Source organism: Haemaphysalis longicornis, unplaced genomic scaffold (assembly GCF_048455015.1).
Source record: "Haemaphysalis longicornis isolate Haplotype H1 unplaced genomic scaffold, Haemaphysalis longicornis Haplotype H1 scaffold_3, whole genome shotgun sequence".
Taxonomy (NCBI): Eukaryota; Metazoa; Arthropoda; class Arachnida; order Ixodida; family Ixodidae; genus Haemaphysalis; species Haemaphysalis longicornis.
In genome coordinates, this window is record NW_027526335.1 from 159,622,131 (window position 1) to 159,649,547 (window position 27,417).

At 47.4% G+C, this 27,417-nt stretch overlaps 1 protein-coding gene across 1 annotated transcript in view; it reads right to left on the reverse strand.

Moving 5' to 3' along the window:
* Positions 1 to 12,002: 12,002 nt before the first annotated feature.
* The window catches only part of LOC144175505 (uncharacterized), a 57,273-nt gene continuing 41,858 nt past the window's right edge, over positions 12,003 to 27,417 (reverse strand). The window contains exons 4-6 of the mRNA XM_077704585.1: positions 23,136 to 23,171; positions 15,728 to 15,763; positions 12,003 to 12,014 (exon numbers count right to left, since the gene is read on the reverse strand). Of these exons, the coding sequence (XP_077560711.1) occupies positions 12,003 to 12,014; positions 15,728 to 15,763; positions 23,136 to 23,171 (84 nt within the window). The remainder of the gene's footprint in view (positions 12,015 to 15,727; positions 15,764 to 23,135; positions 23,172 to 27,417) is intronic.

The following is a 27,417-nucleotide window of genomic DNA, read 5'->3' on the forward strand; positions in this document are numbered from 1 at the left end:
GTTGTGGGCTTGTATTTCTTCGCGTCTCTGAGTTTATCGCGTGAAAGAAGCAGTTTTTTGGAATCCCCGAAATGTCTTTAATGGATATTCTATTGCACATTTTTGGTCACGTGACGTCGTGCAGCTTATAGAGATCTGTTTAGCGGCGTTCTGAATGATTATATTATTGATTTCTTGTAATAATATGACAGGTCATAAGGTGGAGTAAAAAATTCATTTGTTAATATACTGCGCGCTCAATATCTATGAAGAAATGCTTTCAACGGCATTTTCAGCAATAACCAGCCGATATTAATGCATACGGGAGCGGGTGCCTATGGCGTTTCTCACGCAATCAATCTGCCTGAGTTCACAGAATCCAATATTCTTCGGGACGAAATCACCTTTACAAGTTTTCAGAACAAAAATCCCTATGACAACTTTTTGGAGGCTAGGTCAGCTTTCTTAAAAAGAGCGAAGAACTTTGTAGAAAAGCTTATCCAAAATGGCAAGGCGCGTGTGGTTCGCGGAAATGAAGCAGAACCAGTGCGTCAAATATTGTTTTAACGCAATTTCGCCTACCTAAACCCTACGAGAGGAATATTCGCCTGAAAAATATTCGTTATAAGTCTAGGGCAATGCAGGAAAAGCAAGCCACAAGGCTGGACAGGCGACTAAACAGACTGAATTGCTCGCGGAGAAAAAGGAAAAGGGAACGAAACGTATACAAGAGCTACCACCTGTATAGGACAAAATTTGATACGAGCTGCCGCTATGGGAAGCTCTTCAATCAACGCAGTAGTCTAACATCGATACGTTAGTTTCTTTGGTGAGATGACACGGTCATCACCTCAATGAAAAAAGTTGCCGATCAAAACAAATTAACAAGTGAGAAATACCAGTAATATTTAAAAAGGTGTAAATAAATATTTTCTACCCCGTGGAAACTTCCATGGCAATACATTGAAGAGGTAAAAGCTTTGTGCAACCGTTAGTTAAAGATTGTGAATAATCTCCTTCGCTATCTTTTCTTTGCCCGGATATGGATAATAGAGACAGCTCATTACACAAGCCTAATAATACTACTACGGCACGCACACACACCCACACACACGCACACACATGCACGCACACGCACGCACACTATATTGCGAGTATTCGCGCTGCCCAACCTGCTGTACGCACGCCCCATCGCCATTATCGTCTTTGAATAATAATCATCATCGTTGGTTGGGCTCACGCTCACCGGAACGTTCGGTCTGAGCAGGCTAATAAATGTCGTCTCAGAGACCACGTCCCTCGAGACCACTTGAGAGAGCGATCGCTCTCTCAAGTGGTGGAGGGTGCTCTTGATCCCGACGTGTACCTCATCCCGCCGCACCGCTGGAGCTAGGATCAGTTCGGGGCTTGACACTAGCATACCAGATCCATGCAGCACGACAGCAGCCTTAGTGCTTCCAACGCAGCAGCTCGTGTTAGGCCGTCATTACTATCACCACCCGCCAGCGCGATCCTCGGTTTTTCGCTGGGCTACGTGGTGATGATGTCGAAAAATGGCTCAATCAGTACGACAGGGTAAGCTCCTTAAACCGCTGGGATGACACATTCAAACAACAAAACGTCGGTTTCTTTTTGATGGAGGTGGTCAAGACCTTGCACCGCAACAATAAGAAGGGCATCCCTGACTGGAGTAGATTTACTCAGCAACTGCGTCAGATTTTCAGTAAGTCCTCTGCTCGCGCGGCGGGAGCCAAACGGCTTGCATATTATTCAAGATATGAGCAGCGCTAACTTTTCTGACGGATCCAGCATTGACTTGTAGTGTGGCGTCGGCGACAGCACTACACTACATTAAAAGGTTGGCACTAAAAGTTTGGAATGAAAGAACAGGACGCGTGCCGCGTCGTTTCAGCGCTGCTCCTCAGCAGGCTCACGTACGCACGGCGTCCCTGGCACGCAAGCCTCAAGAGCAAGCCAAGTTGGATGCGCTCGTACGCAAGACCTACAAAGCGGAACTGGGGCTTTCTGCGTACACCAGCAACGAGAAACAATTACAACTCGAAATACATAACACCCTATCGGTACTGCTATAAGCCCAACACACGGCGCAACTCAATCGCCTGCCCCTAACACTAGCAGACAGGAGAGTACTCCAATTCATAGAGAGAACACCCCCTCCCCTTCTTTCAACAACGCCCCGCGCCCGATCCCACAGAACATACGATGCAAGATCTGGGTAGCCTCCATACCCCGCCATATGCACCATGCTTTGAACAAGGGCCCCAGAGATGCTGGCGTTCGTCATCTGGTTAGAAAACACTCAGGGGACCTTCAGGTTCTGTACGCGGCCATTGAACAGCACCCTCAGTCACAAAGAGCTCCAATTGTTGCCCTGACCCCGCGGGGTGAGGTGGCCACGGCAGCATCTTATTGTAATGTATCACCCACAGCAGCTGAAACTATCGCGATTGCACATGCTGCAACCACACACCGGAACGAGCCCCAAGTCACAATTTTTCCCGAATTTCAATAGGTCTGCCAAGTGCACCAGAGTGCAGGGTACCGGCAAGCGCCCTTCGTCTCCCCCGGACTTTGCCCGAAGATCTTCAAATCGCCATCGTATGGACCCCAGCCCACTCGGGCCTTGCAGGAAACGAGACAGCTCACGCTACCGCCCGAGATCTGAACTTCCGGGCACTCCCATTGTTAAAGGGGCACTGACACAAAAATTTTGCATCTTAGTTTTTTTGTTGCGATAAGTACCTAGTGACATACTTATCACGTGGGGAAACCTCGTTTTCTTCAGTGTGCGACGGTTGTTTAAGTAGATACGTTTTTAATGCAGCCAGTTGCAGTTTCGGGTACAGCGGGTGCCGCCAAACGTGGGATGTTGTATAAACAACGCTGTCCACGTGACTGCCGGACGGATGTGACAGAGCAGAGCTGCCGTAGCACTGTCGAGTCCACGTCGCAGGCAGTTTCTGCTAACGCCCCCACGTGCTGATCCCGTCAGCGGCGTTATTAAAAAGCGGCCATGGAGTGACGCAGGCGCTGCGAGTGCAAATTGCTGCCGCGGCTAGAGAATGACGCGCGGCGCTTTCAAAAGTGGGTGAGGAGACGCGCGCTGGGAGCAGCCGGCCGGTTTGCCTACACGTCCATCTACAGATGTGTCAGGCTTAATTAGCACTGCAGCGGACATTCGATTGCCCATCCCGTAACAGGTACAGATGACGATGTCTAATGCAATCGGCCATCGCACCACTAACTCCTTTCTCGTATGTGCTGCCTTGTTTGGGCCTTGAGTCCCATTTTGTGCAGCGGTAGAAGCTATCACTCGAGCTACCTGCGGTGGCCTGCGCCACTTCGAGGCCGTGGCCCCTGACTGCGCAGCGACCGTGCGGCTCGCTGAGTGCGCTTTTCGTGCCCCCAGCACATTTGCGGGTCCAGTCTAATCAAAAGCAATAAAAATGGGGTGCCTGGAATCGCTGTATACTTCCCAATGAGCCCACGAAATCCCCGCGCCTCCACCTGCACCGATCGGATCATTCGTTGCTTGGGAGCGGAAGTTCCGACCTCCGATCACCGCGGTGAGCCGACGAGAAACGCTGCCAGTGCGGAAGCGGCCAACACAAATTCGTGACGTGCTTGAATGTTGTTTATTTACTCCACATCCAAAGAATTTCGATTGCGCAAGGTCCTCTTCTGGCTTTTCGATTGTGTTTCGCACACTTTAAAATAATTTTAAATATAGTCTGGGCTGCATTTGCCGCTGATATTTTACCGATGATGCATGTGTGTTCACGCCAATCTATTTCCGATGTTCTCTCGCTTTCAAAATTTTGTGTTAAAACCCCTTTAAGCCAAGATGCCCCGAGCGTCCCTGGCTCCAAAAACCCCACTGCAACAGCCCTCGACCCTACATACAATGCCATTCTATCCCGTTACCTACAATCCGGAAGAATCTATTCCCAGCCCACCCTACTATCAGTAACCAGCAGTCTGATATCTAACGGCGGCTACAGACCGGTACTTTAACCACACGGCTCTCTCCCACATTTCTCTATCACTCATCAAACACGACTACCACACTCGCAACTACCTATCACTTGGTGCAGTCATGCCCAGACAACCCTAAAACCTCTTCAACCCTTCACATGAGCAGTGGGAGCCTGCGCTGACCAGCTCGGTTCTGGAGCAACTACAAGCTCTGGCCGACCGGGCAGGGGAATCAGGGAGGGTTCGCGGCCTCCTGGATTTGGGAGCCTTACCGCTTCCGCTCTTACTACCTTCCCTTAAAATCAATAAACGTTCGTATCTGTCTCTGTGTGTGGGTTGTGTACCACGTTTAGATTGCGCTGTACATAGAGTCAGTACTTTCTTTCAAAGGTTAGATATATTTTACGATACCTCGACTGCCCATCCTGAAAAGGTCTGTGAGCTTGTCTTGATGTTACTGCCCTTTTTTTATCCTTGTATTCACAACCTATGACCGACTTTCACGCGGTGACTTCAGCCCGAAATGCGAACAAAAGTAACTTTCCCTGTATTCTTTGCCTCGTGTTCCTTACACACATCTTCAATATATGCTACATACTGGCACGCAAGACATTTTTGGGAGTCCGTTTTCGTAAAACTACGTTACTACCAGATTTGCATATTTCTCTTACGAGCAGTTTTGTACGCTGTAGCGTTAAGGCCGAAAATAAAACGTTTCACATGTATCAATGCTAGTCAATATACTTGTGTATAAGCGTGTGTGGGTGTTAGTATGTATTTGTGTATGACGAGTGTATAATTTTAGTGGTGTCTTACCAATTCTAACCCTTTATTTCATTATAATTTGTATGTTGAGGACATCATACGTTGCTATTTTTTGTCATAATTTTTTCCGCGCGCCAGAACAAAAGCCCTCCTATCATTCCTGAAACGCAAAGAAATTATCGATCATTATTATTATAATATGTAATTAGCGCAACGGCCTATACACAAATAATAAATATTACTCGCGTTCTCGCAAGTAGGAACACAGGTTGAAAAACCTTCTGAAACACTGAATGAAAATGGGAAAATACCGAAATTGTCTGTACACTGTCAGGGTGTTTTTTAAAGAAGCCAAACTTAAGTTCTTGTAAATAAATTTTTAATTCTTAATAACTGTTGCAACACGAAATTTTCGGCGCTGGCCTTGCGTTTTATAATGACAGAGTAGTCATGAAAATACTCCCTTGAGTTACGTTACGAAGGCAGCTCTCAGTTAGTTTTCCCAGGTTATCTAGGTCTTCTGGTTTTGGCGGAGCCTGCAAAAAAGAATTGGTTTTGCTTGAATTTTTGCCAAAATGTTCATTCAAGAAAAAGCGAAGTGTTTGAAATGTTAACTACTCTCACGCTGAGTACATTCTTTATCTTACAAAACCGCATAAGGCACAACAGTTTAAGATAAAAAACGGTGATTTAGATATTGCCAAACATTTATTAGAATTCCGTAAAAATCACGCGTCGGGGACATGTAACGGCCAAAGGACCACAAAATTAGCACTTATTAAATTTCACAAGCTGTTCCCTTTTAAAAGTTCAAATTCAACCATATGTAGAAATAAGACAAAAAAAAACAATTTCAGTGTCACTGTTTATTAATGAATTGCCAAATAATTCTTCCCAACATACGTCGACGCCCTCAAAAATTCAAGATATGCTTTAAATTCACCTGTTGTTTATACGGAAGAAGAATTCCGTTTCAGCTCGTCATCCAAAAACAAACTTTATCGCTCCTGACTCATTAGTCGAATTAGCAAAATATTGCTCATACTGTTTTTTCACTGTCAAGATGGGCGGACGCATCTAAGGGTGTGCGAAGCTTGTATTTCGAATTTAACAAATATCAATACAATATTTTACTTTGACTAATTTTTTTGGCGGGATCATTCTCGCCGTAGTAATAGTTACTCGACAGTCAGTTACTAAAACATCACAGCGTGGTGGAGTGAGTAGCGTTAATTATTAGGTTGTTCAGCTGTATCAGGAGGGTCATACAATAATTAGCAATCATCAGACATCGAACAGGCAAACTAATCTGTTCCCATCGACAACGCCTGTATTTCTGATGCCGACGACGTACAGCTTTTTTTGCACCTAGGCATAGTATACTTTAGCGAACGGTAGACAACAGGGGACAAAAAACGATGTATCAGGCTCTATTTCATAAGAAAATTTCCCTGTCAAAACGAGGAATAAACTCAGAAATTGCAGCGTAACGGCCACACGCACGGGACCAAAAAGCAGCATTTATTCTTGAGCACAGCATCTAAGGTGAAGAAGGAAATGTAGGTAGAAAATGCTCTGCTTTATTTGTTACGCTTGCTAGGAGTGCGGAAGCGGCTCCCTGTCCCTTTTTCAGGTCGCTACATCACGATGACTCTAAATTATTTCCCCGTATCAACAGGATAAACTTTTCTTGAGAACACTGCCTGGTGTGCGTCTCCTCTTCATGGCAATCGCAGCGCAAAGAGTGTGCGCTGTTTTCGACTACCATATTCGTCCACACCCGTGTGAAGGAGGTTTTTTTTTGGCACGCTGTTTTAGCCTAGGAGAGCTAGGGGAGTCATGATCGGCCAAAAGGGAAGGCGCGTAAGCCACGTCACTTTTATGAGGGACGCTGAATTGAAATTTAGCGGCATGAAGATTTTTTTCGGTAGTCATGAAACGAAACATTTCAGGACAAAAGAACGTAAGGGCGCTCCACGGTGGGAGTGAGATGCGCGTAACTTGGGCTGGTTATCTCGTTGTGTTGAGCAAATATTTATATTGTGCGATGTTATGAGAGCGCCCTCGCTTCGACAACAACGTTGTGATACTCATCGTTTCAATGGATCTAATTAGGCCGTCGGCTACAAACTTCCGAGTCTGAAACGCGTCCAGGTACTGTGGGCACAGTAGAATAGTTTGCAAGGCTTTTAAAGACGATAGTCTTTCTTGGGCTACTTAAACCCAGAAAGTTTGGTCTGTCTGTATGTCTGTTTGTTTGTCTGTCTGTCTGTCTGTCTGCCTGTGACTCGATTCAGCCACCCGGCAAAAGTAATACAAGGGGTGCGCAATAATCTTATATAGTCACAGATAGATCTACCCGCCTAAGTCCGGTGTAATGTTCACACTTGTCAACATTGTTGAAGAAGAACAAGACATTACGCAAATATAAGACAACAAATTAATACAGAAGTGATATTTGCAGTGTTCCTCTATAAAAAATTATACATGCTTGATTTTTGCGAAATTAAATACTTCATCAACTGCAGAAAAAAAAATCACTCCGCTGTCGCCTGCTGTCACCCACGCAACCATAGCTTCTGGCGCCATTTTAAGAAATCAACTGGCAGCAGTTACGAAAGTTTCCACTAGGTAGGTTCCGCGTTCTGCTTGGAACGCACGTGGAGTAGGGTAACGCGTTCTATAAACGCTAAAGTAGGGCGCCTCGATTCCCGTGCGTCTCCGCCATACAGCAGCGTTGGCATCGAGACACCGGTCCTGGAGCAGTGGAACGCGGTAAATTTAAAAGGATTTAAGCAAAGCTTTGGCGTCTTCACCTTGGTAGGAGCGCGACGGAAGAGGAACAACATGAGAGGTGAGCGGGAAAGCGAAGGGAGGCATTTAGTTGGCAAAGGTCGATAAAGACTATCGTCAGATACGCGGCCAATTTTTTTAAGGCAGGTTTATAACTAGTTACATTTAGTTTTGTATCAACATGTCGAGGGAACCGCAGATGACGAATACACGAGAAAGGATGAAGTTAGGACCGTGCTGACTTCAAAACTGTTTTATTGAAACGCAGCCAATATATAAATACTATAACAAATACCCACGTGCTCTCACACTAAGACGTCCTACTGAAACCAAAAACTGAAAAGGTACGCATAAACCAAGAAGGTGTTCAAACGAATTATGTTTGAACGAATTATGTTAATAAAACGTCATTATCTCTATCCACTAATCGCACGTGTAGTTACTCTGTGACGTAGAGATCACGCCACAGTCCTTATAATTCATTATTGCGAATTTTCAATATAGCTAAACCCTTACATAGCGAATCCCCCAGATCTCCCGCTTTCCGGGACTTCCATATTCAAATTGTGTAAGGGTTCTAATTTTTTTTCTATATTTCTATATATTTTTTTATTTTCTACAGTTGCCACCTTGGCGTTTCTAAAAGCCCCGTTTTTGGTTGCTATGGCATAATGTGCCGTGTGAAAAAAGAAAACCCGGTGTTTTGAGCCACCTATGACCGTATGCTTTCCCGCGCCTAAAAAACCTTGCCAGGGACGCGAGTCACAGACAAGGACGTGCGGTGAAAGTCAGACCACTTAACTGCACCTACACACCAGACGAAACGCTGCTCACGAGATATGCTGACGTAAATCCATAAGCATTATGTCTTCTTCAGGCGGATTTTTAGTGCAACATCGCATGTGTGTCCTGCTGGTTCCAGGAAGCTACCCCAGCAAAGATCGGTACCTTCACAGAACGGAGCTCCGAACTGTTCCTGAGCTTGCCACATACCTTCTTCACTGGCTTGCCTAAGATGAGAGCTGCCATCAGTGGCAGGAATAGGAACCGAACGCAAGGACGCACGAGGACAGGCAGGTGCGCCACACAGTACACCAGGGGCGTGGCCAGGGGAGGTGGCGGGGGGGGGGGCACTAATCGCGTGCCCCCCCCCACCTCCCCGAAATTTTTTATGTTAGGTTTGCTTGCGGGTGAAGTCGCCGAAAGAACCCCCCGACGTTGCCTGCAGGCGCGGAACCCGCACTTTTAAGGACATGCTCGTTCATGTAAAACTGAAAACAAAGACTAAGATAACGTGTGATTCCTGTTGTCGCGAAGACGTCGCTCGGCTTCGCATAGCTCTAGCATTTCGCGCCTAATGCGCCGAGCTGCGCCGGAAACCCGCCACGAGCTGATCGAGACGGTCGTGCATACCACGGCACCGCGAAACGGCGATACAGCAGAAAAAGTTTATATGGACATACTACAGGAGGTCTAGATTTAGGCGTTATATCTTGTCATTTCTTGTTACTATGGTACAAAGTGTAATATCAGGAGAGAGCATGTCACTGTAGTTTGTTCAGGCAACAACGAAGCCGTGATATGTTTATTTTTCTACCGACAGGATGGAGAGGCGAAATTTAACTGGCGCAGTCGGCAGGATGACCACGACCATGGGCTGGAGCTGGTGGGGCATTGCGGAGAGACTCCTTCAACGGAAGGTTCGGCTCCGACCAACGACGAGCCAGACTCCAAGCATCGACGGGGCGACACCTCAGCGGGAGGCCTCGTGAGTTCCGGCTCAGTGCGGCAGCAGCCGCGATTCAACGGCAACGGGGCGACACCTCAGTGGGAGGCCTCGCGGGCTCCGGCCCAGGGCGGCATAAGCCGCGGTTCAACGGGGCGACACCTCAGCGGGAGGCCTCGTGGGCTCTGGCCCAGGGCGGCGAAAGCCGCGGTTCAACGGGGCGACACCTCAGCGGGAGGCCTCGTGGGCTCTGGCCCAGGGCGGCGTAAGCCGCGGTTGAACGGGGCGACACCTCAGCGGGAGGCCTCGTGGGCTCTGGCCCAGGGCGGCGTAAGCCGCGGTTGAACGGGGGACACCTCAGCGGGAGGCCTCGTGGGCTCTGGCCCAGGGAGCGCGGCCCCATCCCAGCGGCGAGAGCGGCGCATCGGGTCCACGAGTTGCTGCACCAGCGACACTGCGACCCGACGGAACCCGGAGCGAGCACAGGTGGGCCCTGATTTGTTTTCTCCGGGTTCACCATGGCCACTATGCTAACGGGATGTCGCGGCACCGACCGGAAGGTTAGTGCCATTGTGCTCGAGATCGAGGAGTTGAGAGCTGAATTAGCTCTCAAAAATGCCCAGCACGCTTTGGAGAAAGCAAGGCTAGCGGGTAGCAGGGGTGCGGGTAGCCCGTCCGTGTGGACGGGTGAGGAGCTCAGTGCTCAATTAGCGCAAGGAAGAGCGGAGATCGCTTACGAAAAAGCGAAGCTTCGCAGGATTGGTAGACTCGAAGACGATACCAATGTTTTTACAGTGTTTGTTCCCTCGTGGGCGCTTCGAGCGCCACGGGATGAGGAGAGTGGGAATGTAGTGGAGGTGGCCGAAGCCACCCCAGTTGTTGAGCGACACCGTAGCATTCCCACTGCTACCGATGAGATCGTGGAATCTCGCGCGGCAGATGTCTTAGCTGCCGAACTTCTTTCTGTGGAGGCGGACAATGAGCAGCCGTCTGTCGCCGAGGCAGCACAAGGGGCATGCAAGGGCAGCGGAACGGCGCGCCCAATTGTTGAGCTTCCGTGCGCAAAGCATGAAAGTGCAGGCGGCCCGCGGCGTCTTGCGCGTAGGGCAATTCAGACGGGCCCAAGAACGCGGAACGCGGGGGCAGGTGTGGCGGCGCAGGTGCGACATCGTCGTACGCGTTACCGCCGGGTAGGGTGTTCCTTTTCTCCTGGGAGCAGAGGACACCGCGAGCCAAACCAGGGTTTGTGTAGAACAGCTGGTGGCGCACAACACGGAATCAGCTTCCGTGCGACGGTCGGTGTGTGCCGCCGCGGAAAGGGGCGTTAGCGCTGAATAGTGTGCAGTGCGAGACAGGGACGGTTGAGTGTTGTTTGCCGCACACTTAGTGGTTAGCGTTTTGCGTTTTTTTTCTGCTGTTTTTTTTTGTGTAGGGTTCGCTCCGACGAGCGTTATTCTTAGTTGTCCCTGTACTGTAGTTCTCCCCCTTGTTGTTAGTTTTTTTTTTTGTGCATGTGTTGGTTGTGTTCACCTGTCGTAAGGCGTGTGATTTACGAGTAGCGCAGCTTGGCGGGTTTAACTGTCTTCTTGAGGACTATAGCCGCTGTTACAGCACGGTAGGGAGTTTACGTCTGGGTACAATGGCGAGTGCCTTTCTTTATTTGCGCTCGTTGGCATGTGGTCATGGTGGGCCATGGAATGTGCAAGTAGGGCCCACTTGTGGCGCTTGTGTGCGAACTAGTGTTTGAAGTACTGAAAAATTAACTTTCAGTACATCGAATGTGGACAGCAGGTGAACCGCAACAGGGACGAACAATCTGTGTCGCATCCCGAAAGAACCGGCGTCCGCGAGTGCTGAAAGAGAACTTTTAAGTGTGAATACACTTTATAAGCGACCCCAAACCATCCACCGCCGGCGGCGGCGTTGGCGTCCGCAGTGGTCCTCTATATTTGAAAAAGAAACAGCATCCGGCGCCAGGTTTCGATCCGAGGACTTTGCGGCCGCAGCGCGACGCTCTACCGACCAAGCTACGGACGCGACGGTGATATCAGTGTTAGACGCGCCTTATATCTTTAACGCATTCAAACTACGTCGTCAGCGGCGTGCGTTGGCGACTCAGCGGCGTTATAGCGGCTTGATAACTGCGTGGTGTACACGTGATACTACAAACCCGATGGAAGAGATGGAAGAGAAGGCGGCGAGGCGGTGGGCTGCGGGGGCCGAGCGCAAGCGCCGCAAGCGGGCCGACAACCGTGCATTCGCACTTTCACATTCTCCCCCTCGGGGAAATGCGGGGTAATTTTCTTTTAACGTTTTGTTATTGGTACAGGTGTAGCCTCGTTTGGTACGTTTGGGTTTGTTCGGGTGTTTTTTTTTTCTTTCCTTAGATTGAAAGAATGTTCCTGCATGCGCTTAACGTCTAAGAATGGATGGTGTCATTCATTCAGTTGTCAAGTTTGAATATGTATACACTTCGTGGGGTTTGTTGCCTTTAATGGTAGAGGGTGCCGCGAGTTTGTTCTAACGGGCCTTGTAGCTGAGCGCTTTCGTTTATTGTTTGATGTTGCGCAAGCCATGGCTAGGCCAAGGCACTGAGTATGCCGTGTTGTATCCGTTTTTGGTGCAGTTGGCCGGCGCGTTGTGCTGTGTGGGTTGGTGTGTAGCGGGTTAATTTTTTTTGTTGTTGTGCTGTATTGTACCCGCGTTGTATTGTGCTTGCGTAACGGCTGGAGTGTGTTTTTTTTTAGTTCTGGCACTGCAGTAACACATAACCTGCAGGAGAGTTAATGTTGTACGTACAGCTAGTGTACGGACAACATTCTTAGTGCGGAGGTGTTAAGTTCGGGCTCCGCATGTAAATAATGTAAATACACCTAATATCTAGCAAGGAAGGCAGTCCTCATCCCTCACCCGCTCCCAGCATCGGTCGTCGGTCATCGGTGCGAGTCGAGATTGTCCTCTCGGCTCGCGCATCAAAAGAACATCACTATTTCGTCTCCATCAGTTCGCCAAGAAGATGGAGAGGCGAAATTTAACTGGGAGTACACTTCTTGAGTTAATGACATTACAGCAGAGGACGTGGACCTATTTGTAGCAAATCCATGTTGGGCTGACGTTATAATTTTATTATGTTCTATGTATTTTCGTAGACGAACAGAGATAAGCTTTTCAAACACAGTGTTTATAACGCTCAAGACAGATATTGGCCGATAACTGCCTGGTTCATTACGGTAACCGCCAGCAAAGATGGTTGTGGTTCGTTTCCCCGAAGTGCGGTGTCGATCACGAACCCAATCGCCCGGGCTCCGGTTGATTTGGCAGGAGGCTGGCAGGGCGATGGTGTTGAACTTCTTGGAGACGGTGGTCGAATTGACGAACTCGAGGCGTTGGGGTTGATTAAGTGAAACGACGAGTTTATATACAGCTATTTACAGTAGGAAAACTGGGTACATGAGTAATGAAAAGAAAAACTTCGAACTTCAGCTAGACGATAGCCCTGAGTGCGCACAAATCACTCGAGCTCCTCAACTTCGTCTAACTCTCCTATTCTCGGAGCGTACACAAACCGCTCGACGACGGCCGAGACCCTGTCTCGCCGCAGGATCCGTCTAGTTGCCCGGTACGGCGCTGCACTCTAAAGCGCTAGACACACGCACGATTGGTACACGCGATTCGCATGCGACTGATCGTTACGACTGTCACCACGACTAGTCGTACGCGTGAATTTGAGACACATGGCCCGATGCGCGTGTGCGATGCGTCGTCGGCGCCGCTCCGCCCACTGTTTTTGCTCCATGGTCAACTACGACGATCGCTGAGCTGAATTTGTAGATGCCGCGCGTTTGTACGCAAGAAATGGATAAAGCAAGCAATCGTGAAGCGTTTTCTGCATCGGAAACAGTCCGCGCACACGCCGGCCGCGCCTGCCAGCTCGGCACACTCAGCGGCTCGAACCGGCGCAGACCACGGTAGCAAGACCACGGTAGCAACCGCTTCTCGCTGCTCTTCCGAATCAATCTGATTGCTAAAACGAAGTTCCACATGCGAGAAAGTAGGTGTTAGTGTGGTGAAAAATTGTGCTAGGGATTGTTGGCTTATTTTAAAAGCGGCGATCAGATATCTGCCGCGATGCAAGCCTATGCTGACCGGCCGTGGATGTCGCGGCGCGCGGTGCGCCGAGCGGCCGAGAGATGGCGATACGTGCGCGGAAGCATCGAAACAGGCTACGCAGATGTTTCGGTCACCGATCGCTCCAATGGCAGTTGTAGCTCATATAAAGTTTCACATGCGAGAAAGGGGATGATAGTGTGGTGCAAAGTTGTGTTACGGATTGTCATTCGCAGTTGCACAGGTAGCGGCGATCAAATATTCGCCAGGACGCTAAGCCTAGAGTTCTCAACACCCGAGCCGACCAGAGAACGCAAGCCGGTTGCGGGCTCAGCGGGCTCTCATTGGCTGTGGCCTCACGGCGATGGCAACGATGGCACGACTGCATCTGGCTTGCCAGTCGCACGTCGTGAGCCTCCTTCGACCAGCGATCGACGCCAAAACGGGTCCTAACGATCAATCGTAACTATCAGTCGCATGCGAATCGCGTGCACTAGTCGTACATGTGTCCAGCGCTTAAACGTCCGACGCGATCCTAACATTTATCCCAGGGGGCTCACAAATCCCAACCTAGCTTCAACGGTCGAGACTCCTTGTCCCGCCGCGAACTGCCCAGCTCGGCGCTCAGATAACAACGATTTCTAACGGCCAAGTTCGGCCTTATAACACCTCGAGATCACACTCTCTCGGGAACGCCCCTGTAGCGTTCGTACACGCGTAAGGGAGTGCCCAAATTCACGTAGACATCTGTCACTCAGCACGCTATGGAATATTCAATGAGGCGCCGCCATCTTTGGGTCAACGGCACGCTCGCAGACGAGCAGGTGCGCGCGACCCCGTGGGGTGAGAGCGAAAGGTGGTGGCGGTGCACTGTGCCGGCCGGGGCGCGTTAACAATGGTGTCTCGCGCGGCGCACGCTTCAACGTCGGTAATCCCACCACCTCCGCTCGTCACGTCGACGGTTTCCGCAATCCGGCGGTGCCGTCTGCTTTCTCAATGGGGGATTATCCCTGTGGTATGCGGTGGGCCAGACAATCCGTCTCCCGTGCGCACCGTGACGAATTGGCGACGGCTGCAGCGTAGAGTCTACAGTGCTGGGCCACCAGACAGAGTGGCGGGTTCTCACGTGCCGCCCGGCCGCTTGGCCCCTGACCTCATCAGTGGACCTTACACCGCCTTTGAAAATTGTTGACACTTTTGCTACTTTTAGGTTGTCAGGGTATATCCCTTCAATTATGGCATAATTAAACAGACGAAGCAAATGGGGCACAAGTACGTCAGTATTGTCCTTCAGTACACTAACGGTTATATCATCATGACTGGCGGCTTTACTGTCTGCCAGCATTGATATGACGTTCACAATTTCAGGATAGTCAATTTCGTCAATTGTAAAGGAGCATTAGATCGCGTTGCCGCTTGCACCCCATTGATTTATTGGTCGCCCTGTGGGTTAGATTCAACTTTCTGCATCTGCCTCAGCACAAGTTTACTAAAACCATGTCTGTTTGACTGAATGGATAGAAATAGCATGAAATTTAAGAACCGTGCAACAAGCTCAACACTCAACAGCACTGCAATAAGGTGCTCCGCTGATTGTAGGTACTTAGTGACGCTACGAGCACAGCAAAATAACAAAAAGGCGATTACTTAAGGACAAAAACATCCGTTTGCTTGCTTCACTCCCATATTATACGAATGTGTCGCAAGTACAGTAGAGCGCGATTTGAAGGCCATCGCGGGAATGATATTTTATCGGTTACATATGACGTATGATATATAGTTGCAAACATACCGGAAGCGCTTTTCAGGGCAACAACCGCATTCCCCTATTAGTACTGAACTTGGCTATTCTCATTGAGTACATGGCTGAAACATCCCACGTGTGAGAGGCCTTCGCTCAGCAGTAGTCATCAATAAGTCCATACATGAATAAATTATTAAGTTATGTTGGTTCAGCCACCAGCATCATATTGGAAAAATCTTGTAGCCAAATGGCTAGTGAGCCAGTAGCTTCATTTTCCGCTCTTGCCAATGCTTTAGGTATTTAGGTACTCTGACAAAAATGTACTAGTGACTAAGCATGCGGCATTTAGCCCTCACCTAACGCCATTAGGTTGACCAAATGAGTGCAGAAAAAAAGATAACATAAATACGTCAAATAAACACAGGGCTGTATTAAAGGCTGACTGCACTTTAACACAGTATACACCGCGTAGTTTTTGAAGTTAAAATATATTGTTACGTGGCGGCTGAACCGATGAAACAATCCACAGTCGTGGTGGAGTGATCGATTTACAAAGAGATGCGGCAGTATCATATTCATAAATCACAATGTGCTTTGATAGAATTAAAGACGCTCACCTGTGTACTACCAGGCTGTGAGGCGACGGTGGTTTCCTGAATGGGAAGAAAAACCGCCATTGGGCCGTTTGCATCAAAGGGCAAAGGTAAATATTTCTATGTTATGGACAGTGTCTTACTGCTGTAATACTTTCAAATAATGATACTTCAGAACAGCCGTTTTAATGTTAGAAACTCACTCAGCCTCGAACATTCAAAGCCACAAAGGACTTGTTTATTAGTCAGATTTCTAATTCTAATGTTATCAGCTATTGAAATTGGAATTGTAATGCTAACCATCCTCCGCAATGTATATGGCTTCGGTATGGTGAGTGTCTGATAAACCGATCAGTGCTTCCATCCTCGGCTGTTTGCGAATTCATTCGTTGCGCGAAATTCCCTCATCACATCCCTCTATCGAGTTATATGCCTTTTTTACCCTTGCTCCCGTCTCTCGCTCGACCTTTTGTTACCAATATGGTCGACTAGCTTTCACTTCTCCGCATTACAAGCCTGGATCAACACCGGATTTTCGATTACCTCTAACTAGAATTCCTTAGCACCTATGATGTGAATAATTCAAAACGCGGGTTTCTCATTGTTCAGTAGTTTCATATAAATCTGCTCTTAATGACCGTTGTGGCGGACCAAGTCATATTTCGAGTGGTTTATACCTGTGCTACAGGAGCGTTTCGAAGGCCTTTGAGTCGAATGTCATTTGACTCAAATGACTTCTTTGAGCTGCTACACGACGTGTTTAAAATACATTTGACTGAAATGCCATTTCAGTCGAAGGAGGGCGACATCTATCCTTTGAAATTCTCAAAGGCCTTCGAAACGCGAACGGTCGTACTCTCAGGAGCAGTTTATGCATGCCGTAATTACAAACAAATATTTTGGCTTACACGGCCCCTCGATATTTTGCGTGCGCTTCGTCGAGGGGCAGTGAAGAGTAAAAATTGGGGTTTAAAGCGCACAATCTTCATAATGTCTCACTTGTTTATGTTTTCTACCACTCGCTCTGCGATCACAAGGCAACGTGGTGCTCTAAACACCAGCGCTGCGAAAAAAAAAAGAACTGGCTGTCAGCACATGTTTTGTGCACGCTTGTAGAATGTTATAAATTTGATCGCTAATAATTCTTTCTTGTTCATTTTAACTTTAAAATTAAATAATTGTCAATAACGAAACAGGGAAGCAGTGGCGACACCGAAAACATGGCGGGTGAACGCGAATTCTTTCAACTGCTTTTGAGAATTGTGTAGATCTGCGGAACTCCTTCCAGTTCGAATGGCATTTAAAATTCTGAAGGCCATTTGAATGAAATGTCCCTTCAAACGCTCGTGTAGCACAGGTATTAGTTAGTCTCACGTTTTCCCCCCAAAATGCACCACTAGGAGCTGAAAGTTTATATACAGTAACTGGAGTGACAAAGCTGGCCAATTGCTCCTTGGTTAGGAGTTCTTACAGAATATATCTTCACGTATTCTAGTTAGCACTGAGAACTTATCCAATATGATCACATTTATCCTTGTCTTACGATTTGTTCCTACCCAGGCTGAAAGGGAGGCTTTCTGGATGTTTGTGTACATTACTCCAGACTACACGCTTTCCTATGCGCATGGGAATGAGCGCTCCCGGTGCAGTTGTTGCAACGCAATTTGTAGGTACTTTCCATATTTGCTGAACCATACTTGACCCTCAAAAAGCAAAAAGGGTAAAAATAAGCCGACGCATTTCATATAGACGGTTAAGTAGCATGCGGCAGGTCTTTTGCCGTGTTTGATACGACCTACCACCCAGTACACTTCTTAAGTTCATTAAAACCTGTTCTTGTGCCCGCGCTGAACCATCAGCAAGGCGTAGACGAGCGAGTTCCCTTTCCTGTCCCCAGCGTCACTGATCATAATAAGCCTGCTTCCCGGGAGTAATTATGACGTATAGCCTGCACATTTCACGGTAACGTGTGTTTGCCGTTGCCACGCTAACGCAGCTCCGCCGCTACCGACCGTTACTGCTTCAGCTGTGCTTCATGCTGTAGCCCGCAGCGCGCGCGCTCTGCTGCAGGAGGAAGTCCTTTTCGCTCTCTCCCTCTTGCTTCTATTTCCTATCCAACCTGATTGTTCTACGCATGCGCATCATGTCTCGCTGGAAGAACTTTTTGTGCGCACAGGACCACGTTCACAGATCCCGATTTTTTGCCTGGCCATATAAAGCTTCCCTTTAATATTCTCTGTGTACACTTCCCACCAACTAACCGCCGCGGTGGCTCACTGGCTAAGGCGTTGCGCTGCTGAGCACTAGGTCGCGGGTTCGATTCCCGGCGGCGGCGGCGGCCACTTTTCTGGTGGAGGCGAAAAGCAAAAACGCCCGTGTGTACGAGATTTCGGCGCACAATAAAGATCCCCAGGTGGTCAAAATTAATCCGGAGCCCTCCACTACGGCGCGCCTCATCGCCTACGTTGCGTAGGCGTGTTAAACCCTACAATCAATCAATCAAGAAGCCCTGCTATTTTTTTTTCAAGGTTATCACGCCCGCACGTCTCTTGTTTTTTTTCCCGAGAAACCTTTCTAAATGTCCTCTTATCATTGGTATTTAAATGGTTCTCTTAGTTTGACGGTGTCTACTTACTAAGAAGCATTTTCTGAACTTTTCTCTTGTGAAAACGCCTGGCAAATTCAACAGTTTTCAGCGTTGCATTCTTTGGGATCAGTGTAGCCAAATACAACTTCCTCAACGTATCATCAACCATAGGTACATCGCAGTACAAAAATATTAGATAGCTGCCCATGAATTGATTGATTTAGTGTTAGGTGCATCAGCCTTAAGGCTGATACCAATAACCTAGTACCACCTTCACAGTAACGTTCGTTGCCACAAGGTTGAGTGTGGGTTAATATGGGAGCCTTATCGAAGATATTGCTGCCCCGAGTAAAGCGTCCGTATCACCATGAGAACCTGGATGATTAGGATCGCAGTAAATAAAGCGGGCAATCGAAACTAAATACTGTCATTCTAAGGACTCACACGTACGAGATATTTCGTCAATTGCAGACCTACAAATGGTGAATAAAATTGGAATAAAACTAGTACCTTGAAATGTATTGTGATGCTAACATGGCGTAACATTTTATATCTGTGCACTTTGTTTTTACTGAAAAATACTAGGTGGTAGGTGGGGAATCCAAAAAGGGACGCAGTAATGACGCACTCTTCTACCGTATATACTTGAGAATTAGTGAATTCACTACAGGTATTTCGGTCTTAAGCAATGAACAGGCATATGCGCCTGCTTGAATAGGGTAGCCCAAACATGTTTTTTGGCGACAGTTTCCTTAAATATTTGATCAAAACTTGGAACAATATTCTGAAAATGTCGGCCTTATTTTCATAGCTTACATTATTGCAACATTTCGTAAAACAGGATGCATGATTTCGTCAATTATATTCCCCAACGAAGTGATTGATTGATTGCAGGGCTTAAAGCGCCGACGAAACGCAGGCGCGTTGCGTCGGCGCGTTAAGTAGCTAAGGCATTGCGCTGCTGAGCACGAGGTCGCCGGTTAGATTCCCGGCAGCGGCGGCCGCTTTTCTGATGAAGGCGAAAAGCAAAAACGCCCGCGTGTATGAGGTTTCGGCGCACGTTAAAGATCCCCAGGCGGTCAAAATTAATCCGGAGCCCTCCACTCCGGCGAGCCTCGCCTGCGTTGCGTCGGCGCGTTAAACCCTACAATCAATCAATCAAAGAAATTTTCAATTAACGAGAAGATACCCCCACGGAAGCCAAGTATGGGAAGCTTTTCTATCAACAAGTAATGACGAACACTATGGAAAGCCGTGCTGGCGGCATCAAAGAGCCCGAAAGCCACATGACTGTGTTCAAACGAAGGGTTAGCACATCAGAAATTATTATCCTTCAGTACCTGCGTTCTCTTACGTGTCACAAAATCGTAGTGCATATGCGATAAAATATCACGTTTGTCTAGAAAACATCGCATGGTTTTTAATAGGTGCTTTTTAGTACCCCGGACAATCTTAATTACATGTAAATATGTCGGCAATTGTCCTTGCTAAGACACGAAGCAGCTTTATAGAAGTAAAGTACTATTGAATATTTCAGTTGTACGAGAATGTCACCCGTTGCAATGATGTGATTCACAAATGCTAATTTGTTCAAAATTTATACTAGAACTGTCTTCAATACCAGACTATTTATTGGTTTGAGTGCTACACAGTGATGATCGTAAACACTTTTCCCCAATAAGTGGAAGACGACCTGACTCCGTAACTCTGGAATGCAGAATGCACCCACCCACAGTCATAAAAGTAGGGTATCGAATTCGTTAGCAATGCTTTCACCGTTACCAAGCAGTGTAAAAGGGAATTGCTTCTTTTTCCACTGCGACTTCCTAACTTTTTGAAATCATTATTCAAATGTCTGGTTTTCATACTGTCCGAACGCACCTCGTCATTTTTTTTTCGCGAATGGATACATTTAGCCAAAGAAATGCTGGCATTAACTCTATTGCGCGAATTTCAAATTTAGATTCGCAAAAATATTTGAGCGGATCTATTGATTTTTGATGTCTATTTGCTTAATTTTAACGTCTCGTAGCTGTCCTCCTGAAGGAATCCAGTAGTAAAACGAGGCTATTATAGATTGCTGTTGCCGATGTGTTGTAAACAAACGCATGCTCTGTTGATAAGAAACTGGGCACGAGTAACGTTTTGAACAATTATCTGTAACCCCCCATTAGCTATATTGTCAAGTTATTAGGGAAAGTATTTCTGAAATAAGGCCGAGAGTAGGAAGAAGTTAACCCCTCTCATTATTATATTTCTTCCAATGAGTGCGAAGATAACGGGGAATGGAGTTGAGTAACGACAATTGCGTGCATTGCAGCAGGGTGATCGGTAGATACACAATAAAGTTACAGAAAACATGGGTGTGCTGAAACGCAGTGCAACTACTTTAGCCTGAGTAAATGGAAAAGTTTTCTCTGCTACTGGCCAAGTATTTTTAACGAGTATAACCATTCCTCCCCCGTTCCCTACGGGACGTGCGTACGGCAACGTCTCGTAACCTGATACACCGTACTGAAGCGTGCAATTTTAACTAACAATAATCTTTGTTATTATAAAACAGTCATAGAATAAACAGAACGGTGAAGTTAGCACTCGGAATTGATCCCAGTTATTGGGCAGACATCGGATGTTAACATGGCAAACCCCAAAAGCCTTACCGCCAGTTGCTTAAAAAAAGGTTTAGCTCCTGAAAAGGTTGGCGCTAAAGGGTCGATAGCTCCAATATTTAATCTTTTTTTTCATAGTCATATAACCTCTCGAGGCTAATGGTAGATGCACCTCCACATTTTTTTGAAAACTCCTTGCCGTTTTCTTTCACATAAATTGGACCTATCAGACACCAACTCGCAGCGTCACAACAGCTAGGCGTTGGGCTCTGCGGTGAGGAAGTGGATGACTGGCTCGGACAAATACGCTTGGGTCAGAGCATTTAACCGAAGGGCCTACTTCTGCAAGCTTCGTAACGTTCTGTTTTAGTAGGCATACCTACCAGAAACATGACTTCTCAACCATGAAGACAGCATTGATGACTAGGCACAAGAACGTTAGCCCCTACTAAGCGAAACGGCACTTTTCATGCTTCAGTGCTAACTCTAAAGTACGGATTGCCTCGAAAAAAGAAGCTGTCCTTACAAGGACAGCCCCGAAAAAAGAAGCTATCCTTTTTTACAGGGACAGCCCTTGTGGGTCTGCAAACAAGGCCTGCGCACAGCACGCACTCATCTCTGCTGATCAGAAACCGCAGGTACTTATGGTAATCCCGTCCACGCATGCACGAGTAAATCTTTCCCCATCAGCTCTATAAACACAGTACACCCTTCGTTTAGATGTTTTGAGCGTGTTCTCAGCAACAGCTTGGCTGCTCCCTTCCGCAAAACCGCAGTGAACTTCTTCGCAAACTCATTCCTGAATTGAGGATATGTCCTGTATTTCCGAACTTGCCTATGAAAGTTCTCCATGGCTGGCAGGCCGGGATTGTTTTGTAGGCAGGCTTTTCGATCTCTCTCAAAGTGTATCGCGTTAGCACGCGCAAGACCTGGCGGCAACCGGCTGAGTGAACTCGGAGTCTGTGCTGCCCGCTTCTGGCGCGAATGCACCGGAACTGGCCGGATAAAGAGCGCCGGAGAGATCACGCCAGCGCTGGGAAGAATGTTCCCGGAGGTCGAGCGGGGCCCACATGCGCGATGAAATCATAGCTAAGCGAGCCTGGCTCCTCCTACGCTGCTTTCCGAAAGTCGTGCCGGACGCTTCGCGCCGCATTTTCTTGGAATATTTTGCGAGAGCTGCTGTTCAAATCTGTGGTTCCTGAAAAAAAAATTCGATCTGAACCTTCTGGATAAAACAACATATGCCGAACAGCTTCTTTGTGCTCCCATGTGATGAAAGTCCAGATGAACCCCAGTTTCTTGAAACTCTTTTTCGGGTATGAACTACAGGAACAAAGGAACGAGGTCGGTTTTCGGGACTGTTGCAGCATAGTTGTTTACGTGACTTCCTGCACCACCGTTTAGGCTTTGGCGGTACGTAGCTTGGTTCTTTCAGTTAGAAGGCCACATTCAGAAAGTAAAACTCGAAGTTGGCAGCTGGCTTCACTTCACCTGACTAGGCGGTTTCGAGATAAAGTCAGCAGCCCAAAGGGTGTGTACATGGCACGTCCAACTAATCTCACACAATGCGGAACAAACCGAGGTTCTTGTAAAAGAACGCTTACTAGCATGAACTTGGACCCCACGATAAACCAAGAGAAAACACACGCGTCAAAGCAGCAGTCAATAAACTGATATGCCCCGTAGGGTGTCGGCGATGTTAATGCCTTGGTGTTTGCTCTCCACACATTTATCTGAAATATTTTTGTTTCGAGAACACTGTCGACGAGACAACCACAGCCTAGGCTAGTGACTGCAAAGCTACGATGTTGCCCTATCAAACGAAATTACCGACGCGGCATGCGAAAGAGCAAAACGCGCGCTTCTCATGAAACCCAGGGTGAAAAGGGCACTACGCACTGAAAACAGACCTACATAAACAGATCCCAAGTAATGGTTTCCGGCAATACTGCACCGCTCTAGGTTTCTCATCCTTCGCCTAAAGCCTCTGATGATGTCTGTAACGTAAAACAGGAAACATAATTACGGCAAATAAATTAAATACTATACTACTGTGTCAGAAAGTAGCTGGAATGAAAAGCCCATGGTATCTGAAGTGGGACGATATTAGCAATAATATTGGAAGACCACTCTGCTACTGTGTCAGTAAAAAGCTACAATGCAGAGCCACACTAAATAAAATGAGAAAATATAGACCCTATTGGAAATGCGGTCGCTTAAAACAAAACATCCTCACCTCTGGCGTTGTAGTCGCTTCAGTGACTGAGTCCTCCTGCAATGACAGAAAAGCGCGATAAGGTAGGGCAAATCAGAGTGCAAGAAAAAATATCTACGCGTAAGTGCGGTTTATCAGTGCATTTACGAATCTTTTATGTTGGTGGCCTAGGAGGGGCATTAGAAGGTTAGAAATTCAGCTGGGCTACAACAGTAGCGCAGACAAGTTTTTGGTGTACGTTTTGTGTATTAGTGTTTTAAAACAGTAGAGCACGCAACAATTTTCGGTTGTCAGTTTTATAATTTGAGTGTTTTAAAACGTATTGTAATAGTCTCCTACGGCGTGTCTGCATTCGACAGGACGAACACCACTCACTTAAATTTCCATCTCTCCCTTAGTCCGCTGTTCGCGAATGAATTTTGTGCGAGGATTGTCGTACCGCATGCCGAGTAATCCGCCTTCTCTTGCCAAAAGTCCAAGCTTTTCTTACAAATATTTTCCCCTGGACGTTAAGCCATTTATCACCACTGTGCATCACAAGCCTGGCACAACTTCATTTCTTTTATCTGGTTCAATAATTCAATAATTGAGAACGCCAGTTTTTCGTTCCTTTGTGTCCTCGTACAATTATTCTGTTCGCGGCTTTTTGGGACTACCTAATTCATTTTTTTGAAGCATTTAGGTGTGCGCCAGCTTTGTTCCTGGTGGGTCAGGCGTCATCAACGGGAGTGCTCATTGGTTGTAGATATTATTTTAGTGACAGAGGTTGCCTACTGATTGCTACTTTGGCGGCGTTGTAGAGTACACCTTAGCCCATAATACCGGTCACTTAGGGCCCAATTACAATTAGCGCTGACAACTTAGGAACGTTCGGTGTACTTCTCCACCTGTTACAGTACTGCATTACCAGACTGAATGAGAGGTTCTGTTGATATTTTGAATTACAGTAGACTCCCGTTAATGCGAACTCGAAGGGAGCGTAAAAATGTGTTCGTATTGCCAGAAACTCGTCTTAAGGGGAGGTTTTTTGCAGTGTGGATGTTACAAGAGAGCAGAAGTGTTGGTCCTATTAACCGAGTTAGTATTAACAGGAGTCCACTGCATTTTAGATTGCTTGCAGGCGTGGTATCCAGGTCTTCTGATTTACTAAACGATATGCTTTCATCCGCTAATATAAAGTGGTAAAATATTTAACTTTGTATCTTCGAAAAAGTGGCGTCGCCCAGCCAATGTACCCCCTTGCAGCCAATGGTGTCGCTCTGCATCTGCAGCCTCGGATGGGAGATGATCTGGAACGCGTACATTCGCTTGCGGATCTTCACCCATAGCGCAACGTTGAACAAACGGTCGCGAGAATGAGGGATTTTCTTGGAGTCAGCGTGAGCTTGGTGATGAACGTGAAGAAGGAGATGGAAAATGACTATGAAAATGTTGCGACGTCCTCCCGAAAGCGCCCGCGAAGCGCTGGAAAGAGATGACGCACAGAAGTGTACGTGACTTCACGACGTGCGCATTGCGGTCGTCTCTGCATCGCCTTTTTCGCCGGAATGAGATCCCTACAGTGACGGCAATTGCTGCGGATGTCAGTGGTAGCGGCGATATTACTCCTCTCAAGCCATGGACTGTGTGCCGCTAGGTGAATTACATCGGATTCAGGTATGAGAAGGGACGGAACTCGCTCCTGATCGAGTGGGACGACATGGTCGCGTGGCAGCAGAACTACGTCTACGACATCGCCAGGTACAAGACTAAGATCGAAAAATCTTCTACTTGATGAAAGCTAGGTGAATGCGAGACACAGGATATTGACTGTTTGGACGGACGCGACGGTTGCTTCTCACCACGACGCCTTCATGCACGGTCTGGCGACAGGTTTGAAGCAGCCGCCAGAGAAAGGACAGCACCTGAATGTAACGCACTTCGGCAGCGAGGGCGGCTTCGACGGTGGTTGTCTAGACATCTTTCGGGGTACGAAGACCGGCGACTACCATGGGCAGATGGAGGGCACTCGCTATGAAAGGGAGTTTGGGGCCGTTTAGCCGCAACTGCAACTAGGTAGTGTAATTGTCATGGACAATGTCTCGTACCACTCGCGGCTGGAATAAGGAGTGCGTACGACTTCTTCGCGCAAAAATGTTGTTCAGGATTGGCTAACGTCAAAGGACTTGCTTGGGATGAATGAAAAGCCTAAAAAGGAGCTCCTCAGCGTTGTGGCCCCTGTTAAGACACAGTGCATGAGGTATTGTATTGACGGTGCAACTGAAAGGACAGAATGTATTGTGCTTGGGCTCCCGCCCTACCATTGTGAGCTCAGTCCCATTGAGCCCATATCGGCACAGATAAAACCAGGCGTCGCAGCCAGAAATGCCACATTTAAGCTGGAAGATGTAGATGGGCTCCCGAGGAAAAAAGCTGCAAGGTAACTGCTCAACACAGAGAAAACACTGTTCAGCATGTGATCAACATTGAAACCATGTTCAGAGGAGACGGCGGAGCAAGTGCGCATGTTCAGCCTATTAAAATACATCTGGGTGAAGACGACATGGACTCCGACAGTGACCTGTCGGCTATCGAGTCCTTTCAATATGTGTAAGGGTACACCTATTCGCCAGTGCCACCTTTGCCCCTTTCCGTCAGAGCCGATTGCGGTATTTAGCTTAAGTACCTGTGTTTCCATAACTGCAGGAGCAAGTAGCTCCTTCAGACAGCATAGAAGACCAGACATGCTGTTGGTGTGCTTTATAAAGACATTTCTGGAGTTAACTGAGCAGCCTATGTGTGGTGGGTATCTTGCACAGGATGATTGCTTTGATATGTAGCTATGAGAATCAGAAGGGTTCTTTGCAATGTTTGGTTTGGGATCTCATTTGCCATTACTCACTGTTGTGTGCTGTGTCGTAGACTCAACAGTGATGTTCCAGAATAACAGTGAGTGGGGCAGAAGTTGTTTCAACAATCGATGTATGATCTCATTTGCTGTAGTGAACCGAGCGGTGTATTGTGTGCTGCTGGCTCAGGGTTGGTTACCTTGATATGTAGCTATGAGAATCACAAAAGGCTGTTGCAGTGCTTCGTTTCTCATCTCATTTGTTGCAAGTGTGGTGCAGGAATTAGGACGAATTAGTGGAGTCCTGACACGATGCTGCGTGGCAGATGTATCCATAAAAGGAAATCGTACGTCTCATGCTAGAGAAAACCCGCACTGTTCTAAACTATTTTCTGGAAGCAAGGCCACGCTTACAGTGTGCGATAGTTTTCGCTGCACAGGGAGGATGACTATTCGCATGTATAGCATGAGGTGTGTGCAAGCCGAGTCAACCGAGTTCACAAATTCACTTCAAGAAGAATCATTTCTGCGGTGAGGGACTAAGGCTTCGTGGAGACACTATGTAAATGGCGATAAAATCACGTTTCACCTACAGGAAAAGACGCGAGTTCGAGTTTTCACCGCAGGTTTTTTACATTGTACACGTATGGGATGCAGAAACATAGTTGAAAATGATGTGCCTACGTAAAAGCATGTAACTGAACATTGTGTGCCCGTGTGGATGGCTGAGCCAAGTTGTCTTCTGATAGAGTGTTAGGAACAAATAAATCTGCTTCAGTGTCTTATTGCTCATTTCATTTGCTCTGCATAATTCAGCAGTGCGCATATTTACCTGTCTGAGACAAATGTGACTTTTGATACAGCAGTGAGGACAAAGTTGCTTCAGTGTTTTATTTCTAACATGACTCTTCCATATGGTCATCTGCGTCTTTCGAAGGAATTAGGATAAAGGTTTTATCTGTTGTCTAATCCACTAGCTAAAATGTAGAAGCCCGATGTTAACAAAAATTCCCAAATCTTTAGGAAATTCAGCTTCTTCTATTTAGCGACTTGATCACAATTTGGGCGAACACGCTTGCGCCCGGCATGGACTGGGACACATGCCTCGACATGCTCTAACGGAATGCAGCGCGGGACGTCGCGCTGTTTGCGTTTCGCCCTGTTTTCATTAATTATTGATTGTACGGTTTAACGCGCCAACACAAGGCAGGCGATGAGGCGCGCCGTAGGTAAGGGCTCCAGAATAATTTTGATCACTTTGGGATCTTTATTGTGAGCCGAAATCTCGTACACATGGCAGTTTTTACCTTTCGCCATCATCAGAAAAGTGGCCGCCGTGGCCGGGAATCGAACCCGGGACCTCGTGCTCAGCAGCGCAACCCCTTAGCCATTGAGGCGTTTCACCCCGTGCGCTATCCACAACAGTAATATTTACAAGTTACTAGCGTAATCGACGAGAAATAAACAGGGAGTTAT